The 18,721-nt window shown below is 43.7% G+C and overlaps 1 protein-coding gene across 8 annotated transcripts; it reads right to left on the bottom strand.

Moving 5' to 3' along the window:
• Nucleotides 1–1,209: 1,209 nt before the first annotated feature.
• LOC115548798 (uncharacterized) lies at nt 1,210–17,416 on the bottom strand. Of its 8 annotated transcripts, XM_030363640.1 has the most exons (27): nt 17,065–17,413; nt 16,053–16,193; nt 15,746–15,871; nt 15,256–15,408; nt 14,357–14,533; nt 13,949–14,120; nt 13,727–13,831; nt 13,404–13,574; nt 13,141–13,281; nt 12,920–13,045; nt 12,121–12,513; nt 11,708–11,848; nt 11,456–11,593; nt 11,168–11,263; nt 10,948–11,040; nt 10,627–10,764; nt 7,717–7,854; nt 7,428–7,523; nt 6,796–6,888; nt 5,522–5,662; nt 5,008–5,145; nt 4,662–4,757; nt 4,058–4,150; nt 2,819–2,959; nt 2,432–2,569; nt 2,138–2,236; nt 1,210–1,666 (listed from the first exon to the last, which is right to left on the bottom strand). In XM_030363640.1, the coding sequence occupies exons 1-27, from the start codon at nt 17,293–17,295 to the stop codon at nt 1,557–1,559; spliced, it is 3,825 nt and encodes a 1,274-aa protein (XP_030219500.1). In that variant the 5' UTR covers nt 17,296–17,413; the 3' UTR covers nt 1,210–1,556. The 8 variants fall into 8 exon arrangements, with proteins under 8 accessions (XP_030219500.1, XP_030219502.1, XP_030219507.1 ...); XM_030363642.1 differs by lacking the exons at nt 10,948–11,040; nt 11,168–11,263; nt 11,456–11,593 and having other exon boundaries at nt 10,627–10,756; nt 11,838–11,848; XM_030363647.1 differs by lacking the exons at nt 2,819–2,959; nt 4,058–4,150; nt 4,662–4,757; nt 5,008–5,145 and having other exon boundaries at nt 17,065–17,416.
• Nucleotides 17,417–18,721: the final 1,305 nt, after the last annotated feature.

Here is an 18,721-nt window from a genome sequence, read left to right as displayed (position 1 = left end):
AAAAGACATGCATCAGCAAAGACCATGGTTTTACTGCAAGACAGAATACAGTTAAACAGTGAAACAAATATGACGTAAAAACAGGAAAGGCTTGAAGGAAATATCATCTATATATCTATCTATATATGAATAGATATATTGAAAAAAAAATATTATTTCCATTACATTGATCCTAATTGGTACTGTTGCTCAGGGAGCTCACAGATGAGGCTGAAGACATTCAAGGATCGAACTCGGAACCTTTCAGCTGGGATTTGGTCAAGCTATCCCCCTGACTCCACTGTGCTTTGGTGGCTTCAGCGAAAACTGAAGCCAAAAATGATAATTTTTTATATTATCATTAATTAACATTGTGGTAGTGTGTATGGTTGTTGGCTTGCCTACAGCCTCACCTGGCCCGGGTCAGACTGATTTGTCTCTGGGGCTGGGTGAGGCTGCACACCTGTTGTGCATTGAGCAATCAATGTGCACAGGTTAAACCAGCAACCACCACACACACTCTGGGATCTTCAGCGTGGCAGCATGGATCACCAGCTCATGTCTTGTCAATAACTTGCGACAAACTTTTAAAATAAACCAGTTTCCAACACCACCACCCTGTATCCTTGCCTGGAGGAGCACAATAAGGCCACTTTTACGTAGCAGGTTATTTATAGAAACGAATATTTCCCCCCCTCCGTTTTCAAAAATAACATTGTGCACATCTTTTTTAAAAAGTTGTTGTTTACATCAAAACGCATAAATACGCCGTCGAGCGCCATTATAACTATGCCAAACCTATGGGCGGCAGTGTAGGGAGACGGATAAAGCCATGCAAGCCAATCAGAATCCTCAGAATCAACAACGAATAACACGACCGTCTTCCTGTAACAAACAAACTGTAAACATAGGGCGCTCATATGACGTTATGCATTTCCTGGCGCATAATGTGACGCTTCAGAACCTAAAACCCTGTTTCTCCCCGTTGACACGACAACACATAACCGGCGTTTTCAGAAATCTCCACTTTGGCCGGAGTTTTTAGAAATGATCGTTTTCTGTGATAAAAACTGTGTTTTCGTGTAAATTAGAGGCCAAACCGCGTGGAAAGATCTGCGTTTTCCCTTTGTGTAAACGGGGCCTAAAAGTCACCTAGGTGAAGTGTGGCATTGCTAAACACAGGTTTACATTAATATTATAAAAAGATTAAGGAAGGTACGAACAAACACATACAGACAGAATTCACTACATTGTAAAAAGTGACAGAATTCAGTGCAGCAATAACAGAGAGAAAAAAGCTGAAGAAATTATAAATATTGCTTTTTCAAGCAAAGGAATGCTAATAAAACGCTATGCGTATAGTATTCTCACTCTCATGCAATTTTTTTTGTCATAAAAACTCATAGAACAAGTGTATATACGATGATGGTTAGTTAATTAGTGAAGCCCCATGATTACACAAACCATCCCAATGCGTTACGTAATGAACCTGCAACCCCCGCAGGAAAAAACATCCCATTGGCTAAACAAAACCAAAAGACCAGCGCCCGCTTCCCCTTCACAAGGTCGTGCGTCAGTCATGTGTGGCGGGGGTCGTTGGCGTCGACGGCTGCATACACGGGCAGAACCGCGTTCCCTAGCCCAGACATCAGCAGCTCCTGGAGCCTGCTCTTGTGGTTGTCCCCCACTGGAAAAAACAAAGATGCTACTTGAGGCATTACAGGTCATGTTACAGTGATGCGCTACTGTGACGTGATGGTTGGGCATTGTGAATGACAGTAACATTATCCAGCGAGGGGTTACAGCCACGTGTTACAGTTTTATGTTACAGGGATGCGTTAGAGTGACGTGTAACAGTGATGTGTTACAGTGACAGGTTACACTGGCGTGTAATAGAGAAACAATACAGCGGAGCGTTACCGTCACATGTTGCAGTGACCTGTTGCTGTGCAGTGTTAGAGTGACATGTTACAGTGACCTGTTACTGTGTAGTGTTAGAGTGACATGTCTAGGTAACCGGTAACAGTGGCGGGTTACAGCGATGGTGATCTATTCCTTATCGGTTTTGGTGTGAACACGCTCACGCCTCATGTTTCTTACCCTTTTCTTTCATTGTGCAAAACAAAGAAGAGGAAGACGGCAACAGACGGGCTCTTACCAGGAAGGGGGCGGCGGTGGGCCCTCAGGAGCCCCTCCATGTGCCGCAGGGCCTGCCCGGCGGCCGCCTTCTCTGCCTCCTTCTTGGTGGAGCTGCGCTCTGACGGGAGGGAGGACAGGGTCACGTTAGCGATTCATCCTCACGTAGACGAGCTGAAGTGTCTTTGCATCATCGTAGTCGCCTTTCGAGTGCGTCTCGGTGTCAGAGAGTGCGTTGTGTTCAGTAAGCTTTCGTTAAAGACAGACGGAAAGACAGACGGACTGACCAAGGGCAGAGAGACAGAAATATCCCCACCTGGACTTTGAAAGATGAACCGGCCGTCGATTTTCAGAGCACATTCGTAAGTACCATCTGATGACATTTTTATATCTTCCACAGGGGGGCGAGATTTAGTTAGTTGCATGAAATGAAGAACGGCCAGTCTCTCTCCACCTATGGAAGAACCACATAACAGTAAGCTTTAGGGTTCATTAGAAGTGTGTGTGTGTGTGTGTGTGTGTGGGAGGACGTGTGTGTGTGTCTGGGAGGACGTGTGTGTGTGTGTGTGTGTGTGTGTGTGTGTGTGTGTGTGTGTGTGGGAGGACGTGTGTGTGTGTGTGTGTGTGTGTGTGTGTGTGTGTGTGTGTGTGTGTGCGTGTGTGTGCGTGTGTGCGTGTGTGTGTGTGTGTGTGTGTGTAGTACCACTAGGTGCAGGGCTCAGAGACAAGGCTTTCATCAGGTCACTGTAGGCAGCTCCTACTGCCCCCTCCCGGTCAGCGGCCTGGTGGGGTCGGAGGTCAACCTTTATGGTCACTTCTACGGAGCCTAAGACCTGCCCCCCATCTGAAACAAGGACATCGGCTTAAAACAGCTAAATCTCTTTTTTTTAAGTACAGTGTGACGGTTTAAATAAAGGAAGATTCCATCTAGGGATGCACTGATACCGATACCAGTACTCTGACTCGGGCCTGATACTGTGCTCATGTATTACTATTCGTAAAACTTCTCAGATACAACAAACCGATACCACCAAAACAGTTTTTAGTTTTTATTTAACCGCGGTTATTTGTCTTATACGTATGATCGTCAAAACAGTAATCTATGCCATTACATCACTAGTACTGAAATAAGTCCCCAAATTTTTTTCTCCTATGTTTTTGCCATTCTCCCCAAAACACCTTACCCCTTCAAAACAAGGGGGAGGGGTAAGGGTAAGGGGTAAGGGGTAGAAATGGGATTGGGCCTTATTGTACCGCCATGGTGTGTGTGGATGGTGAAGTTCCGTCTGAGCAGCGATTTATTTAATACCCGCGTCAGAGGGTTAGGATTCCCGGACACCTATAGTATAATGCTACGGTGTGAGTATTGCATGTCATGTACAACATTACTCATTATATCACTCATACACAACAAATGTACAAAATAAATTATAACAAAGTTGCCGCGGTGCGTAACCGTAGCGATAACATGCCCCCCTCTTTCCTAGAACTCACGGCCCAAAACGCATTCTTTAAGATTGCAAAATGTATGAATTCCCGCTTAGACAGTGGGTTCACTGGCTCTTTAAACTGTAATGGTATTATTAAGTACCCGTATCGGTACTCTGTATCGGCAAGTACCCAAATGTAAGTACTTGTACTTAAAAAGAGAAAAAGTGGAATCGGTGCATCCCTAATTCTATCCATCCATAATTAATATAATATAATATAATTTGAGGTTGAGCACAAGAGCAAAAAACGAATATACAAAAAGTCTCTACAAAAATAATGTAAACTTCTGAAACCAAAATCTACAGACCACCCCTTTAAAGGTCCCTTGGCATGCTACTTCCTGGATGCTTATATATACACCCCTTTATATATAAGTGACCTTGGGTGTCTTGAAAGGCGCCTCTAAATTAAATGTATTATTATTATTTATTATTAAGTAACTATCACTGACCTGTAACTTCAACAGCATCTGCTGTCAAATACACCGGGCGACAGATGTTTCCAAGGTCGGCCGCCACCTTTTGCAGTCTGCCTTTGACCTCACCTTGGATTTCAGAGAAACAAAGAAAACCACTTTAGTCAGGTATATTGGGACCAATTCCTTCATTGTACTGTTTCTTCCTCGGAGCATTTGCAAGAGTGTGCCTTACACAAAGGTCAACCATAGCAGTAGCACTTTGATCTTTGTGATGAGAGATAAAGTACTGGTATGGTGATCAAGTTTGTTGGTCCAACATCTCCATACTTCATACATCCATACTCCATTGATTACAAAACACAAAAGTGATACTGTTTACATTAGAAGCGATGCGCACATTCTAAATGTTATTTAGCAGAATCAGTACATGGAACTGATTTTGACAAATTGTACTGGAAATAAATGTTTTGCGAAGCCAGGAGAAACAGCTTATATATTTTGATCTCAGACCGTTATTTCCCTTTAAGCTAGCATTAAACGTACGTCAAACATCCAACATTTAAACATTCTCGAGTAAAAAAGTCAGAGCAGTATTGTTGATAGTGCGTCAAATCTCCAGTAGAGGAGCCGTTCTAACCAGGAAGCTTGAGGTCTTTCACAGTCAGCAGCCCCTCCAGGTGAGCCAAGGCCTTCTGGGCTGCCAGAGAATCAGACTCCTTTTTGGTGGACCGCTCTGAAAGATCACAGGATTGGGAACACAACGAATAAACCATACTTTGAATTTATATTCAATAGGGTGGGATGAGTCGAATAAGAGCCTGAAGATATTTGTGGTATTGTCGTTCTTCTTGTGGATGGTATCGCATGGTCAGGGAATAAAGATATATATATATTATGAGACACAGTTCTGAGATAATTAATTCTGTTGATTGTTGATTATGAATGGTGATGCAAAATGATTATCCATAGCAACCTGAACTCACCTGGACTTTGGAAGGTTAGTTTCCCGTCAATTCTCAGGGAACAGCTGTACGTTCCATCAGGTCTATGATCTATTTTCTCCACAGGGGGGCAACATTGAGTCTGTCCGAAGAACTCCAGAACTGCCTGTTTCTCTTCACCTACGGTAAGAAGCGCAAAGCAGTGAACTTGAGTGTTCATTCAATGTTTGTGTTTGTGTGTGTGTGTGTGTGTGTGTGTGTGTGTGTGTGTGTGTGTGTGTGTGTGTGTGTCCGTGCTGGGGTGTGTGTGTGTGTCCGTGCGGGCGCGCGTGTATGTCCGTGAGGGCGCGCGTGCGCGCGCGCGCGCGTGCGTGTGTGTGTGTGTGTGTGTGTGTGTGTGTGTGTGTGTGTGTGTGTGTGTGTGTGTGTGTGTGTGTGTGTGTGTGTGTGTGTCCCCGTGCTGGGGTGTGTGTGTGTGTGTCCATGCGGGCATGTGTGTGTGTGTCCGTGTGTGTGTGTGTGTGTGTGTGTGTGTGTGTGTGTGTGTGTGTAGTACCACTAGGTGCAGGGCTCAGAGACAAGGCTTTCATCAGGTCACTGTAGGCAGCTCCTACTGCCCCCTCCCGGTCAGCGGCCTGGTGGGTTCGGAGGTCAACCTTTATGGTCACTTCTACGGAGCCTAAGACCTGCCCCCCATCTGAAACAAGGACATCGGCTTAAAACAGCTAAATCTCTTTTTTTTAAGTACAGTGTGACGGTTTAAATAAAGGAAGATTCCATCTAGGGATGCACTGATACCAATACCAGTACTCTGACTCGGGCCTGATACTGTGCTCATGTATTACTATTCGTAAAACTTCTCAGATACAACAAACCGATACCACCAAAACAGTTTTTAGTTTTTATTTAACCGCGGTTATTTGTCTTATACGTATGATCGTCAAAATAGTAATCTATGCCATTACATCACTACTACTGAAATAAGTCCCCAAATTTAGAGAGGAAGGGGTAAACTCCTATGTTTTTGCCATTCTCCCCAAAACACTGTGAACAATCCCCTCTGCTGAGAACGCAGGCAGCGTCCCGACTAAGGCACCGTTGGAGGGGTTGTGTGTATCTTTGGAGCTGTGCCTTGGCAGCGGTTGACTGCGGCGTCCGAGAGAAAGTTGCTATTTTCTGAGACTTATTGTACCGCCATGGTGTGTGTGGATGATGAAGTTCCGTCTGAGCAGCGATTTATTTAATACCCAAGTCAGAGGGTTAGGAATCCCGGGCACCTATAGAATAACGCTACGGTGTGTGTTGCATGTCATATACAACATCACTCATTATATCACTCATACACAACAAATGTACAAAATAAAATTATAACTAAGTTGCCGTGGTGCGTAACCATAGCGATAACATGCCCCCCTCTTTCCTAGAACTCACGGCCCAAAACGCATTCTTTAAGATTGCAAAATGTATAAATTCCCGCTTAGAAAGTGGGTTCACTGGCTCTTTAAACTGTAATGGTATTATTAAGTACTCGTATTGGTACTCTGTATCGGCAAGTACCCAAATGTAAGTACTTGTACTTGTACATAGTCTGAGAAAAAGTGGAATCGGTGCATCCCTAATTCTATCCTATCCATAATTAATATAATATAATATCATTTGAGGTTGAGCACAAGAGCAAAAAACTAATATACAAAATGTCTCCCTAACCCTAACCCTAAAAATAATGTAAACTTCTGAAACCAAAATCGACAGACCACCCCTTTAAAGGTCCCTTGGCATGCTACTTCATGGATGCTTATATATACACCCCTTTAAGTAACTATCACTGACCTGTAACTTCAACAGCATCTGCTGTCAAATACACCGGCCAACAGATGTTTCCAAGATCGGCCGCCACCTTTTGCAGTCTGCCTTTGACCTCACCTTGGATTTCAGAGAAACAAAGAAAACCACTTTAGTCAGGTATATGGGGGCCAATTCCTTCATTGTACTGTTTCTTCCTCGGAGCATTTGCAAGAGTCTGCCTTACACAAAGGTCAACCATAGCAGTAGGACTTTGATCTTTGTGATGAGAGATAAAGTACTGGTATGGTGATCAAGTTTGTTGGTCCAACATCTCCATACTTCATACATCCATACTCCATTGATTACAAAACACAAAAGTGATACTGTTTACATTAGAAGCGATGCGCACATTCTAAATGTTATTTAGCAGAATCAGTACATGGAACTGATTTTGACAAATTGTACTGGAAATAAATGTTTTGCGAAGCCAGGAGAAACAGCTTATATCTTTTGATCTCAGACCGGTATTTCCCTTTAAGCTAGCACTCAACGTACGTCAAACATCCAACATTTAAACATTCGAGTAAAAAACAAACTCTGAAGGCAGATTACAACAGCAGAGTCAGGGCAGTATTGTTGATAGTGCGTCAAATCTCCAGTAGAGGAGCCGTTCTAACCAGGAAGCTTGAGGTCTTTCACAGTCTGCAGCCCCTCCAGGTGAGCCAAGGCCTTCTGGGCTGCCAGAGAATCAGACTCCTTTTTGTTGGACCGCTCTGAAAGAGCACAGGATTGGGAACACAACGAATAAACCATACTTTGAGTTTACATTTAATAAGGTGCGATGAGTATCCAAGGGTTAGGGAATAAAAGATATATTGTGGACACAGTTATATCTAGAATGGATGTGCATCCACATAAATTCTGGATGTGGATGCAAGATGCTTATCGATAGCAACCTGAACTCACCTGGACTCTGGAAGGTTAGTTTCCCGTCAATTCTCAGGGAACAGCTGTACGTTCCATCAGGTCTATGATCCATTTTCTCCACAGGGGGGCAACATTGAGTCTGTCCGAAGAACTCCAGAACTGCCTGTTTCTCTTCACCTACGGTAAGAAGCAAAAAAGCAGTGAACCTGAGAGTTCATTATAATTAGGGATTCACCGATTCCACTTTTTCTCAGACCAAGTAGAAGTATATAACTTACATTTGGGTGTTCGCCCATTCCGAGTAAAACTAATAATACCATTACCGTTTAGAGAGCCGGTGAACCCACTAGCTGCGTTTCCACCCCCCTGCTTTTATGCACATTTTGAAGTATGGAATCACGGTGATGGAAACACCTAAATTCGCATAGAAATCCTCTAATTCGCAAAAAAGTTTATCTGCTCGCATGAGGTGGTTTTTGACTCATGCGAAAGAGACTAAATGCGCAAAATGGGAGATGGAAACACACCTTTTGAAACAGCTGTGATGTAGCGAACATTGAACACACAGGACTGACAACGTCTTTTCGAATTTAGCAAAACGACCGGCCATAGCAACCCTGCCAACATCAACTTGTAGCATCAATATATTTTAGCGTTTGTATACATAGACATCCTATATCATATATACTTATGATATAGGATGTCTATGTTTGTATATCCTTTGATTTATACCGTGCCCATCAATCACTGATATATGAACACCTACTAAGTAGTTCCAGTCAAATGGTCGGTTCAACCTTCAAAACGAGAGCTGATACATTTTGCAAAATGCATTAAACTGAAATCAGATATTTTTAAATCTCAATAGGTGCGTCCATGGAACAGATGGCCAATGTGAATAATAGATACGTGTGGACCGCTGAAGAGGTCAAACTTTTCCTTGCTCTCATCAAAGAAAAAAAAAAAAAAGCTATTTTAGATGGAAAACAACAACGCAATTCCATCATATATCAGGACCTAAGAGAGAGCTTGTTATCAAAAGGATACGACAAGCCCTGGAATGTGTGTAGGTTCCCGCTCCAACCACTTGATGGAAACAAACCTAATTCGAATTTCCTTTTTGCGAACTTTCTAAAGATTCGCTTCACTTTATTGAGATTTAAAAATATGCGTTATGGGCTGAGAGATCTAGGAAAGAGGGGGCGTGTTATCGCCATGGTAACGGCCCACGGCAACTTTGGTAAACTTTTTTAGCACGGCCGTTGTGTATGAGTGATATAATTAAGCAATAGATCACGACAGGCTGTGGTATGTTCTCATTATACCACTGTTAAGGGGCGTTGTTCGGCCCGACGCGCAGCGGAGGGCCGGCGACCCCCTTCACAGTGGTATAATGAGCACATACCACTGACTGAAGTGATCTATTGCTTTTATACAACGGTTACTATTATGGCAAAACGAAAGTCATAGACACACTACATTTTTAAAAAACCCAAGAAAGTCAAAGTAGCGGTTTTATTAAAGAATACAAAAAAGTAGTCCCTCCTGGCTGCCTTCAAAATGCACGACGGTCGCTATGCAACACACTTTAGCGTCCCTCCGCGAGAAGGCTCGGCTAGAGCGGTTCGCCGGCAATTTATCCTATGGAGCAGTTCACTCGCCGTGTGCCTAAGCTTTCGTTAGTCTCTCCATCGCCTTGCTCACTCCCGGAGTAACAACATTTACACCCTCTCCATCATTCAACATATTTTTTACTTTGTAACTGTTTCTACTTCCAGGCGCGGAGTGATATGCAAACTTTCACAAAATGATTGTGCGTCATAGCAGTTATGTATACGCTCATTATACAACAGTTAGGAACCAATCAGATCGCTGGATTTAAGCCACCCGTTGTATAATGAGCGATGTTGTATATGACATGTGCCACACACATGTGTTATACTATAGGTGTCTGGGAATCCCCTCAGATGCGGGCATTAAATAAATCGCTGCTCAGATGGAGCTTCGCCATCCACACACACCATAGCGGTTGAAAATCTACCGAAAACACAACCAAGGCACAGCTCCACATGTCCAGTCAAACCGCGCCGCCGATGCCCCTTTATTCTCCATTTGGGGACTTATTTTATTACAGTGATGCATAGAATACTATGTTGACGATCATATAGGACAAATTACCATGTTTAAAAAAATAAACGTCACCTCAACGTTACGTCACGTTGCGTAAACTGCTATCGGTGGTTATATCTAGCCTGGTCCTACCAGACTCTCGTACTTCATTTCATTTGTACAGAGAGTCTGGACCTACTCAAATGACAAACGTTAACTCACTTGAAGACGGGTGTCTGTTGAAGTTTAAAACTATTGGATCTGCCCAGTGCCACTCTGGATCTGCCATAAACAATCGCTAACATTTGGCCGTTTTGGAATTTCGAATTATAAATATGTACAATGTATCCTTTAAATACATAACCAATCGCTAACGTTTGGCCGGGAACGACGTTGCGCACAAAGGGGTACGTTCAGCTCACTGTTCAGCAAATATATGAGCACGTTCAATGAACAACGCTCTTTCAGCGTGTTCATGGTCAACAATGCATGCATCGGAGAAGTTTTATAAGTACGAGTAAATGAGCACAGTATCGGGCACTGTGTACTGATATCAGTATCGTGCATCCCTAATTATAAGTGTTTGTTTGTGTGTGTGTGTGTGTGTGTGTGTGTGTGTGTGTGTGTGTGTGCGTGCGTGCGTGCGTGCGTGCGTGCGTGCGTGCGTGCGTGCGTGCGTGCGTGCGTGCGTGCGTGCGTGCGTGCGTGCGTGCGTGCGTGCGTGCGTGCGTGCGTGCGTGCGTGCGTGCGTGCGTGCGTGCGTGCGTGCGTGCGTGCGTGCGTGCGTGCGTGCGTGCGTGCGTGCGTGCGTGCGTGTGTGTGTGTGTGTGTGTGTAGTACCACTAGGTGCAGGGCTCAGAGACAAGGCTTTCATCAGGTCACTGTAGGCAGCTCCTACTGCCCCCTCCCGGTCAGCGGCCTGGTGGGTTCGGAGGTCAACCTTTATGGTCACTTCTACGGAGCCTAAGACCTGCCCCTCTGAAACAAGGACATCGGCTTAACAGTCAGTACTGTGTGATGGTTTAACTTTAGGAACATACTATCCCGTCATTAATTTATAGAGTATAATATTTGAGGTTGAGCATAAGAGCAAAAAAATCTAGATACATAAAATCGTTTAAAAAATAATCTGGACCCACTGACTCACTGAGCATCACTGACCTATAACTTTGCCAGCGTCTGTGGTACGATACACAGGCAAACCGATGTTTCCAAGGTCGGCTGCCACCTTTTGCAGTCTGCCTTTGACCTCACCTTGAATTTCAAAGAAACAAAGAAAACCACTTTAGTCAGGTATATAAGGGCCAATTCCTTCATTGTACTGTTTCTGAGCAGTATTGTTGATAGTGCGTCAAATCGCCAGCCAAGGAGCCGTTCTAACCAGTAAGCTTGAGGTCTTTCACCGTCTGCAGCCCCTCCAGGTGAGCCAAGGCCTTCTGGGCTGCCAGAGAATCAGACTCCTTTTTGGTGGACCGCTCTGAAAGAGCACAGGATTGGGAACACAACAAATAAACCATACTTTGAGTTTACATTTATAAGGTGCGATGAGTATCCAAGGGTCAGGGAATAAAAGATATATTGTGGACACAATTATATCTAGAATGGATGTGCATCCACATAAATTCTGGATGTGGATGCAAAATGCTTATCAATAGCAACCTGAACTCACCTGGACTCTGGAAGGTTAGTTTCCCGTCAATTCTCAGGGAACAGCTGTACGTTCCATCAGGTCTATGATCTATTTTCTCCACAGGGGGGCAACATTGAGCTTCTCTGAAGAACTCCAGAACTGCCTGTTTCTCTTCACCTACGGTAAGAAGCACATTATAACTGTGTGTGTGTGCGTGTGTGTGCGTGCGTGCGTGCGTGCGTGCGTGCGTGCGTGCGTGCGTGCGTGCGTGCGTGCGTGCGTGCGTAGTACCACTAGGTGCAGGGCTCAGAGACAAGGCTTTCATCAGGTCACTGTAGGCAGCTCCTACTGCCCCCTCCTGGTCAGCGGCCTGGTGGGGTCGGAGGTCAACCAATATGGTCACTTCTACGGAGCCTAAGACCTGCCCCCCATCTGAAATAGTGGAGAAGCTGTAAGTGCACAAAAACTGCCTCATCATCATCATCCTCATCATCAGCATCAGCTGACTCTTCACTATCTCAAGGGTTATGTGTCCATAGGCATTATTATTTACCAAGCCGCCATCTTGGACCTAAATGCTAGCTGGGTGGGGGAACTGAATGTGGGATTCAGCTGGTGTTTAGAAACAAAAAAGGAACCAAGACAGCCACTACGTGAATAAGGCCCATTGGAGGACCTTCGCTCTAAAACTCCCCCCTCCTTACCCGGTCGTTCACTTCCAGCCGTCGACGGCAGAACCTTAGACATTTTGCTGGGCCGGTCAGAACGATCCGTTATCATTCGTTTCATGGGGGTCCCAATCTCAGCATGAGCCCCCTCATCTGCGCCTTCGACCTCCTGGTAACGGTGCCCTGACCCCTCTGCCAGGCCACCCGTGGGGTCTGCTTCTGGCAGCCATGTGACCCTGTCCCCGTGGCCTGCCGGGCTATCCGTCACGTGGTACTCCGGATGGGGTTGTTTGAACCTCACCAGCAGCTCCTGCAGAGCTCCTTTGTGGTTGTTTTGGTTGACAGCAGCCTTGTCCAACACCCCGCACAGAGCCTCCAGGGCCGCTCTCGCTGCCTGCTGCACTGCCTCCGCCTTCGACCCGGACCCCTCTGCAAAGGGACCACATGTGATCTCAACCCATCGCAGATGTTTTTTTTTTCTTTCCTTTGTTCCCTGCCATCAAAAAGGTATGAAATTGACGAGTTTTGGTGTGTTAACAAAGTGTGTCCTTTATGGAGTCCGAATTCCACCTCGTTTTTGTACCACAGCAGAAGTATATTGTTTTAACAGGGCGAGGCACCTGGAGTGTGAATGTAGCAGGCTGTGTTTGTTTACTTGCTTCAAATAGGACCATTTGGACATTTTGGACAAGAAGGTAAAAAACATTAAACCCCTTACTGACACGGCCGTGGGCCGTGAACCTTGTTGCTTTTTTAAAATTTAACAAACGGTAGGAAATTGACGAGAATGTTGTAACACTGGTGTTAATTGCTAAATTGACACAGGCTTACGCACCCAAGTCATAGAAGGTAATTTTCCCATTGAGTCTCAGGACAAAGCTGGAGGCTGAGCTCCTTTCCACTGGGGGCAGGACCTTTAGCCTGGTACAGTACTGCAGTACCTTCTCCTTATTGGAGGAACCTGGGAAGATAGAAGGGAATTCTTAGCGAGCGGATGACAGACATCGATGTGTCATCATAGCAAACACCGCTGTGAGGAAAGGCGTGTTACCCAACCTGTATCGGCAGCTCCCAGTCCAAACAAAGAGACTAGTTTCTCATAAACACACTCCACTCTGTCCACAGGTGCTGAGACACCCTTATCTGGGGAGACGTCAACGGCAAGGGACACCGTAACTGCTGCGTAGAAAGAGAACCCTGGAAGGAAGAGGAGCAGGGTTCACGGTTAGAACAGTCACACTCCTTCTCAAACAGACTAGAGATCGCCATAATGTTATCTTGTCTATAGAAGCAAACAGATCCGCAAAGGGAGGGGTTACCTGCTGCCTGTGATTTGGCTGCTTGACCTAAAGCTGCTTCCTCATTGGCTATCACAGTGGCCAGCTCTTGCAGTGCTTTTTTTGCCGCTGCCTGGTGTGCTTGTGCCTTCGACTTACACACCAGTGACGCCAGGAATGTCTCACCGTGGACCTCTACCTGACCCCTGAACCCTGTAGGGTAATCAGATGAACCATTAAATCATCAATGTATGGCCTTGTGAAACATATTTGTATTTGTGAAACATATCTTCAGATGTTTGTAACAACAATTTCTACGAATGCCATTGGTAAGTGGCCTTTTACCAGAGTTGTACTGTGTTTACCTGCACTTTCGTCTTGTTCAGAGAACACGGGATTATCCCATTTGTATTTTTTGGCACGTTCCAAAAGACGGTTTTTGTACATGAGGGTTTCGGAGCTGAACTCCTCTACGCAACAGAACACATGTCCACATAGTTATCATTAACCCTCTTGAGGAAATATACATATATATACACACTAAATTGCAATGTATCTCTGCTTTCTTAAAACTATTCTCCTCTTACCGTCAGTGACGACTGTGTGCTTCTCCAGCTCGCCCACTCTCTCGGTGAGGGTGTTTATCTGCAGTCCGTGCTGGGCCTGCACGGCCTCCAGCCTCTGCCACTGGGGCTGCAGCTTCTCCTGGAGGTCATGGTTCATATCCAAGAAGCTCTTCACCTTCTGCAGCTCCTCTGACTGGAGACACACACACACACACACACACACACACACACACACACACACACACACACACACACACACACACACACACACACACACGCCATGACTCATCATTCAATTCCAGATTCAAGTGTAGCTGTATTTGTACATAAAAACAGTGGTGTGCAGTGTGTGTGTGTTTGTGCGTGTGCACACCTGTGTTTGGGGTGTGCATACTTGTACACATGCATGTGTTACTCTGCGAGCCCTACCGTGAGCATGTCCTCTCTGTCTGCATCATACAATTGAGATAGACACTCCATCTTGTCCTTCATAATCTTCAACTCCATGTTCAGAATACTTGTAACATCATATTTGTCTGTAGAAGGTCCTTGAAAATGGATCCCAGGATCGCGTCCAAAATGCAGCTGGAAATTAATGTTCTGAATCTGTTGAGGGGAATAAAGACAAGGAAACAAAGATTATAAAAAAAAAAAGATTTTTTTTTTTACTTTCTCATCATTCAACTCATCGCCTCTGGCAGTGTAAACATGTTTGATAATTGAGCAGTTGGCCATCAAACACATCCATTATATCCCAAACGATTGTTTAGCAGCTCCAATAGCTGTATATTTGAATTGTCCCACCAATATAAGCGCATACAAACTGCCATGGCTAGGTAGCTTTCTCCAATAGTGTCCACGAACGAACAAATCGCCAAGTTTCTTTTACTGATTTGGACACAGCAAATGCATTCTGGGTTTCCGTGCTACTGCACATGACCAAGGACCAGGAGACGGACTGAAAATAAGTTACAATTGTTTAATTCTATGGGAGCTGCCGAAAACACTTTTTTGGCTTATAATGGTTTCAATTGATGGCCCACTGCCAGAATTCGGAATACATCTGCACATCGGGAGGGGGTTAGTCGTTCAAAAATCATGGTTAATTTATGTCAACATTGACATTTTTAACAATTAACCTGGGGTCTTAACAAACTTGTATTTCACACTATTTTACATTGGGTCATTTAGCAGACATTTTGGTCTGAATGCGACTGACATGTGTGGCTGACAAGAATCAAAGCATACCATCAGCAGCTATAAAAAATGCTGCATGATCAATTCCTGATGGGAATCCGAACACACCACAGAGCACCGGTGGCACCTACCTCAGCCATGTCCTTGGAAAAGCTCTGGAATTCTGGGACCTTTTCTCCCAACGCTTCCCCAAGAGCCCTGATCCGACCCATGTAATCCTGGAAATCTTCAGCAGTCACCGCAAAGTTGGCAGAATGCATGATCTGGTTCCTCACATTAGTCACCTGGAGAATTTGTGAATTGAGTGATTTATTTTGAACATCATTCATGATGAAGGGTAGGGCAGCTGGTTCCAGGATGACTGCGGACATTCGGGTTTGAACCCAGAACCATTTGGCCCTTGAGTCAAACGCGCCAGCCCCCCAGACTACCCTGCCCCCCTAATGCAATGTAAACAATGCAATGATCCGTTTAGGAGACTTGTTTGAGACTTCAATGTCCCATGTCAATGTTTGAACATGGAACGAAGAACGGTACAACAACACAACTATCCCTCAATGGGAACAACTTAGTCTTAACTAAGGGTTACGACAGGTAGATCCTACAAGAAGGATTGTGCACCTGAGAGAGCAAGTGGCCTTTCACAAACTTCTGGAAGTGTCGACAGAATGTCATTAGAGTGAGGTACGCCGAGATGTCAAAGTCATCCACAGACTTGTGCTTCATATTGCCACGTGGCATGTAGACCTAAAAATGTACAAAGAAAGTATTAGCTGGAGTTAGCTTTAATTCAAAAGCAAGGATACGCAGTTATTATAGAGCTAAAAACATACAAGAAACAGTTTTCCTCAACTTGGCTTAAAATAAAAGTAGAGCTAGTAAGTAAGTAATGTAAAGCATTTGTTCAGGTATTTTGAGATATACATACCTTAGCCACCTCCCACTTATGTGAAGGCCACAGGTAAGGTGTGGTGTTATTCCAATACACCATGCTGGGGTTAGGGTTTTTGTGCTCTGACAAAATCTCCCCTTTCCAAGCATCACACAAACGACACAATTTATTAGGAGCCTGTAAGAGTTTGCCGAGTTAAAGGTGATGGAAAATGCAGTATATATATATATACACACACACACACACACACACACACACACACACACACACACACACACACACACACACACACACACACACACACACACACACACACACACACACACACACACACACACAACTACTAGCCTGTATATTATCTAACAATATAATAAATATAATATATATATATTATTATTATTTTATATAATAATATAAATACTACTAATAATAATAATAATATATAAAAAATAAAGCTTCAAGTAATAAATTAGCATTACACAGCCATGTGCAGTTTGGGCACCAATAAAAAAAAAAATCTCACATAAACTTATATATAGGCTACAATGTTATTTTAGGGGAAGTGTGACCCTAACCCATGTAGCTATCTACTGGACCCTGGACTTGGACCAGCTCGTGGTTATAGGGCGATCTATTATGAATCGGTTCTTATCAAGTCATAACAGAACAGCTCGCTTCCGATGTACGAGGTCTTAAATGCGGTGAGAAATATGTGAAGCTTTTGACTTTATTCTCCAGTTTTGTCGCATTGTTATAAATAACAACCACACATGCATACAACACACGCTCGTGTTGAATAATAATAGGCCTATTATTTATATCGGGCCTCGTTTGCCATTGACTCGTAAGAGACGGGAAATCACGTTGGTTCAAATTTATTCAAGTATTTCACATATAAGTTTTGTCTTTTAAAAAATGCCTCTGAATGGTAGACGTTCCCACCAGGAGGTTGATTTAAAAATCAAAAAAAAAAATAGCTGTCTAATGCTAAGTCGTTGAATACTCATTCCTAACAAAAGTTAAATAATGTCACTCTGAACGTAGTTACCGATTTCACGGTTGGCACTTTCTTATAATCGCATTTAGTCGGACCAATGCACGTTTTTTCCTCCAGCTTGATTTTCCCATTCAAGGCGTTGTGAAAAACCTCAGTTTCGTTTTCTAAGAACCTGCCCATTCGCGTTTTGAGGCACTCCAAGATCATTGTAGTTCTGATCCATGTTTTGTATCCTTGGTCTTCAAACCTTTGAATGTATCCCCTGATATCCGAGCTATCCATTTGATCAGCAGAGAGTAGAGATAAGTTAGGCTATTTCTTAATTCGCAGAAATCATCCGACTGTCAACTGTCTCTTGTGTTGTGATCGCGATACTGCCTGATTCCAGGGGCGGAGCAGTTCCCTTACTTCCCTACCACATGTCTTAAATAAAGAATTAAAGCCATACTGCCGTGTCATGGTGTATTCATATAATTTGTCCCTTGATATCATGATGTAGTGGGGCATTTTTTAAAGTGTGGGAACAGTGCATTTGTTCACATTTAGGCCGATTTGGGATACATTTATACCACCTTTAAATATTATTAGCGCTTATCATAGTCATGACATATACTGTTTACTTCGACGTGCTGCGTGGGATGTCTTTGATTTTCTTATTTTTGCGCATGCAGTTAAGTTCACACTGGAATCTGATATTTGCCTGATTAAAACAATTATTTGAACAGCAAAATAAAAAAAGCTAAAATGTCCCAAAAACAGTTTGATCAGAGGATTATTTCAACTGTGATTTGTTTCCCTTTTATATGAGCTCCTAAATCAGATCCGGCTTTTTGCAATGTGACCACAGCGTCATATTGTGGCAAATATTTTTTAAAAGTACTATTAGATTTAAGAAAGGTTAACTTGAAACCACCACTTTTTTATTATTATTATTATTATCCCACTATGTCCCAGGGATGACATATCCGAGATTTGCATTTCTAGCTTGCCCAAATGGTCCATATTCTTGACAGCCTCTCAGAAGTGTGGCCAATAAGTGGTACATATTTTCTTGTCATGCTTATCTTGTGCTAAGCAGGACAATGTATTTATAAAAGGAACCTTTCAAATGGATTTTTCGGTGGAGGCAAAGCGAACATAAAATGATGTTGTGCCCCACAAGAACACCAGGGCCTATACCGTCCCGAAGAGAAATAAATGTCATCCCCTGGTAACTCGAAAATAAAGTTTTTAATGTAGATAAATCATCAGTTACATCAAATAACACATAACATGAGAGCTCAGATGACTACACAACGCAAAGACATAGATTCAAACAACATGCAAGTTGCATGGTTTTCAGGGGTAGCAGCTTGCGAGTGGGTGATTTTTTTTTATTAATTTTATCAACAAAGTCTGCCAAACACAATGTTGACTAAAGAAAAGCTGTCAAATTAATATCGACATTGAAATATAAAATTAATTAATATTACAATTTTATTTCTCTCTCTCTCAAGCTTCTAGTTTGCCCAAAAGTGTCTGAGAGTGGAGTGAGACTATTTGGTGCGTGTGTGTTTGACTCCTTATGTTCTGCCCCAAAGTCTCTTCTACCAATCATGTTTATGTCTAGTACTCCGCTCCCCGGACACACACACACACACACACACACACACACACACACACACACACACACACACACACACACACACACACACACACACAGACAGAC

Source organism: Gadus morhua, chromosome 8, assembly GCF_902167405.1.
Source record: "Gadus morhua chromosome 8, gadMor3.0, whole genome shotgun sequence".
Lineage (NCBI taxonomy): Eukaryota > Metazoa > Chordata > Actinopteri > Gadiformes > Gadidae > Gadus > Gadus morhua.
This window is presented reverse-complemented; position numbering and strand designations above follow the sequence as displayed.

Coding starts and splice junctions, on each gene's coding strand:
- LOC115548798 (XM_030363640.1), bottom strand. CDS start 17,295: ATGGATAGCTCGGATATCAGGGGATACATTCAAAGGTTTGAAGACCAA. Junction 11,264..11,455: donor ACTAACCTTCCAGAGTCCAG/GTGAGTTCAGGT, acceptor GTGCTCTTTCAG/AGCGGTCCACCAAAAAGGAG. Junction 2,960..4,057: donor AGATGCTGTTGAAGTTACAG/GTCAGTGATAGT, acceptor TCCTTGTTTCAG/ATGGGGGGCAGGTCTTAGGC.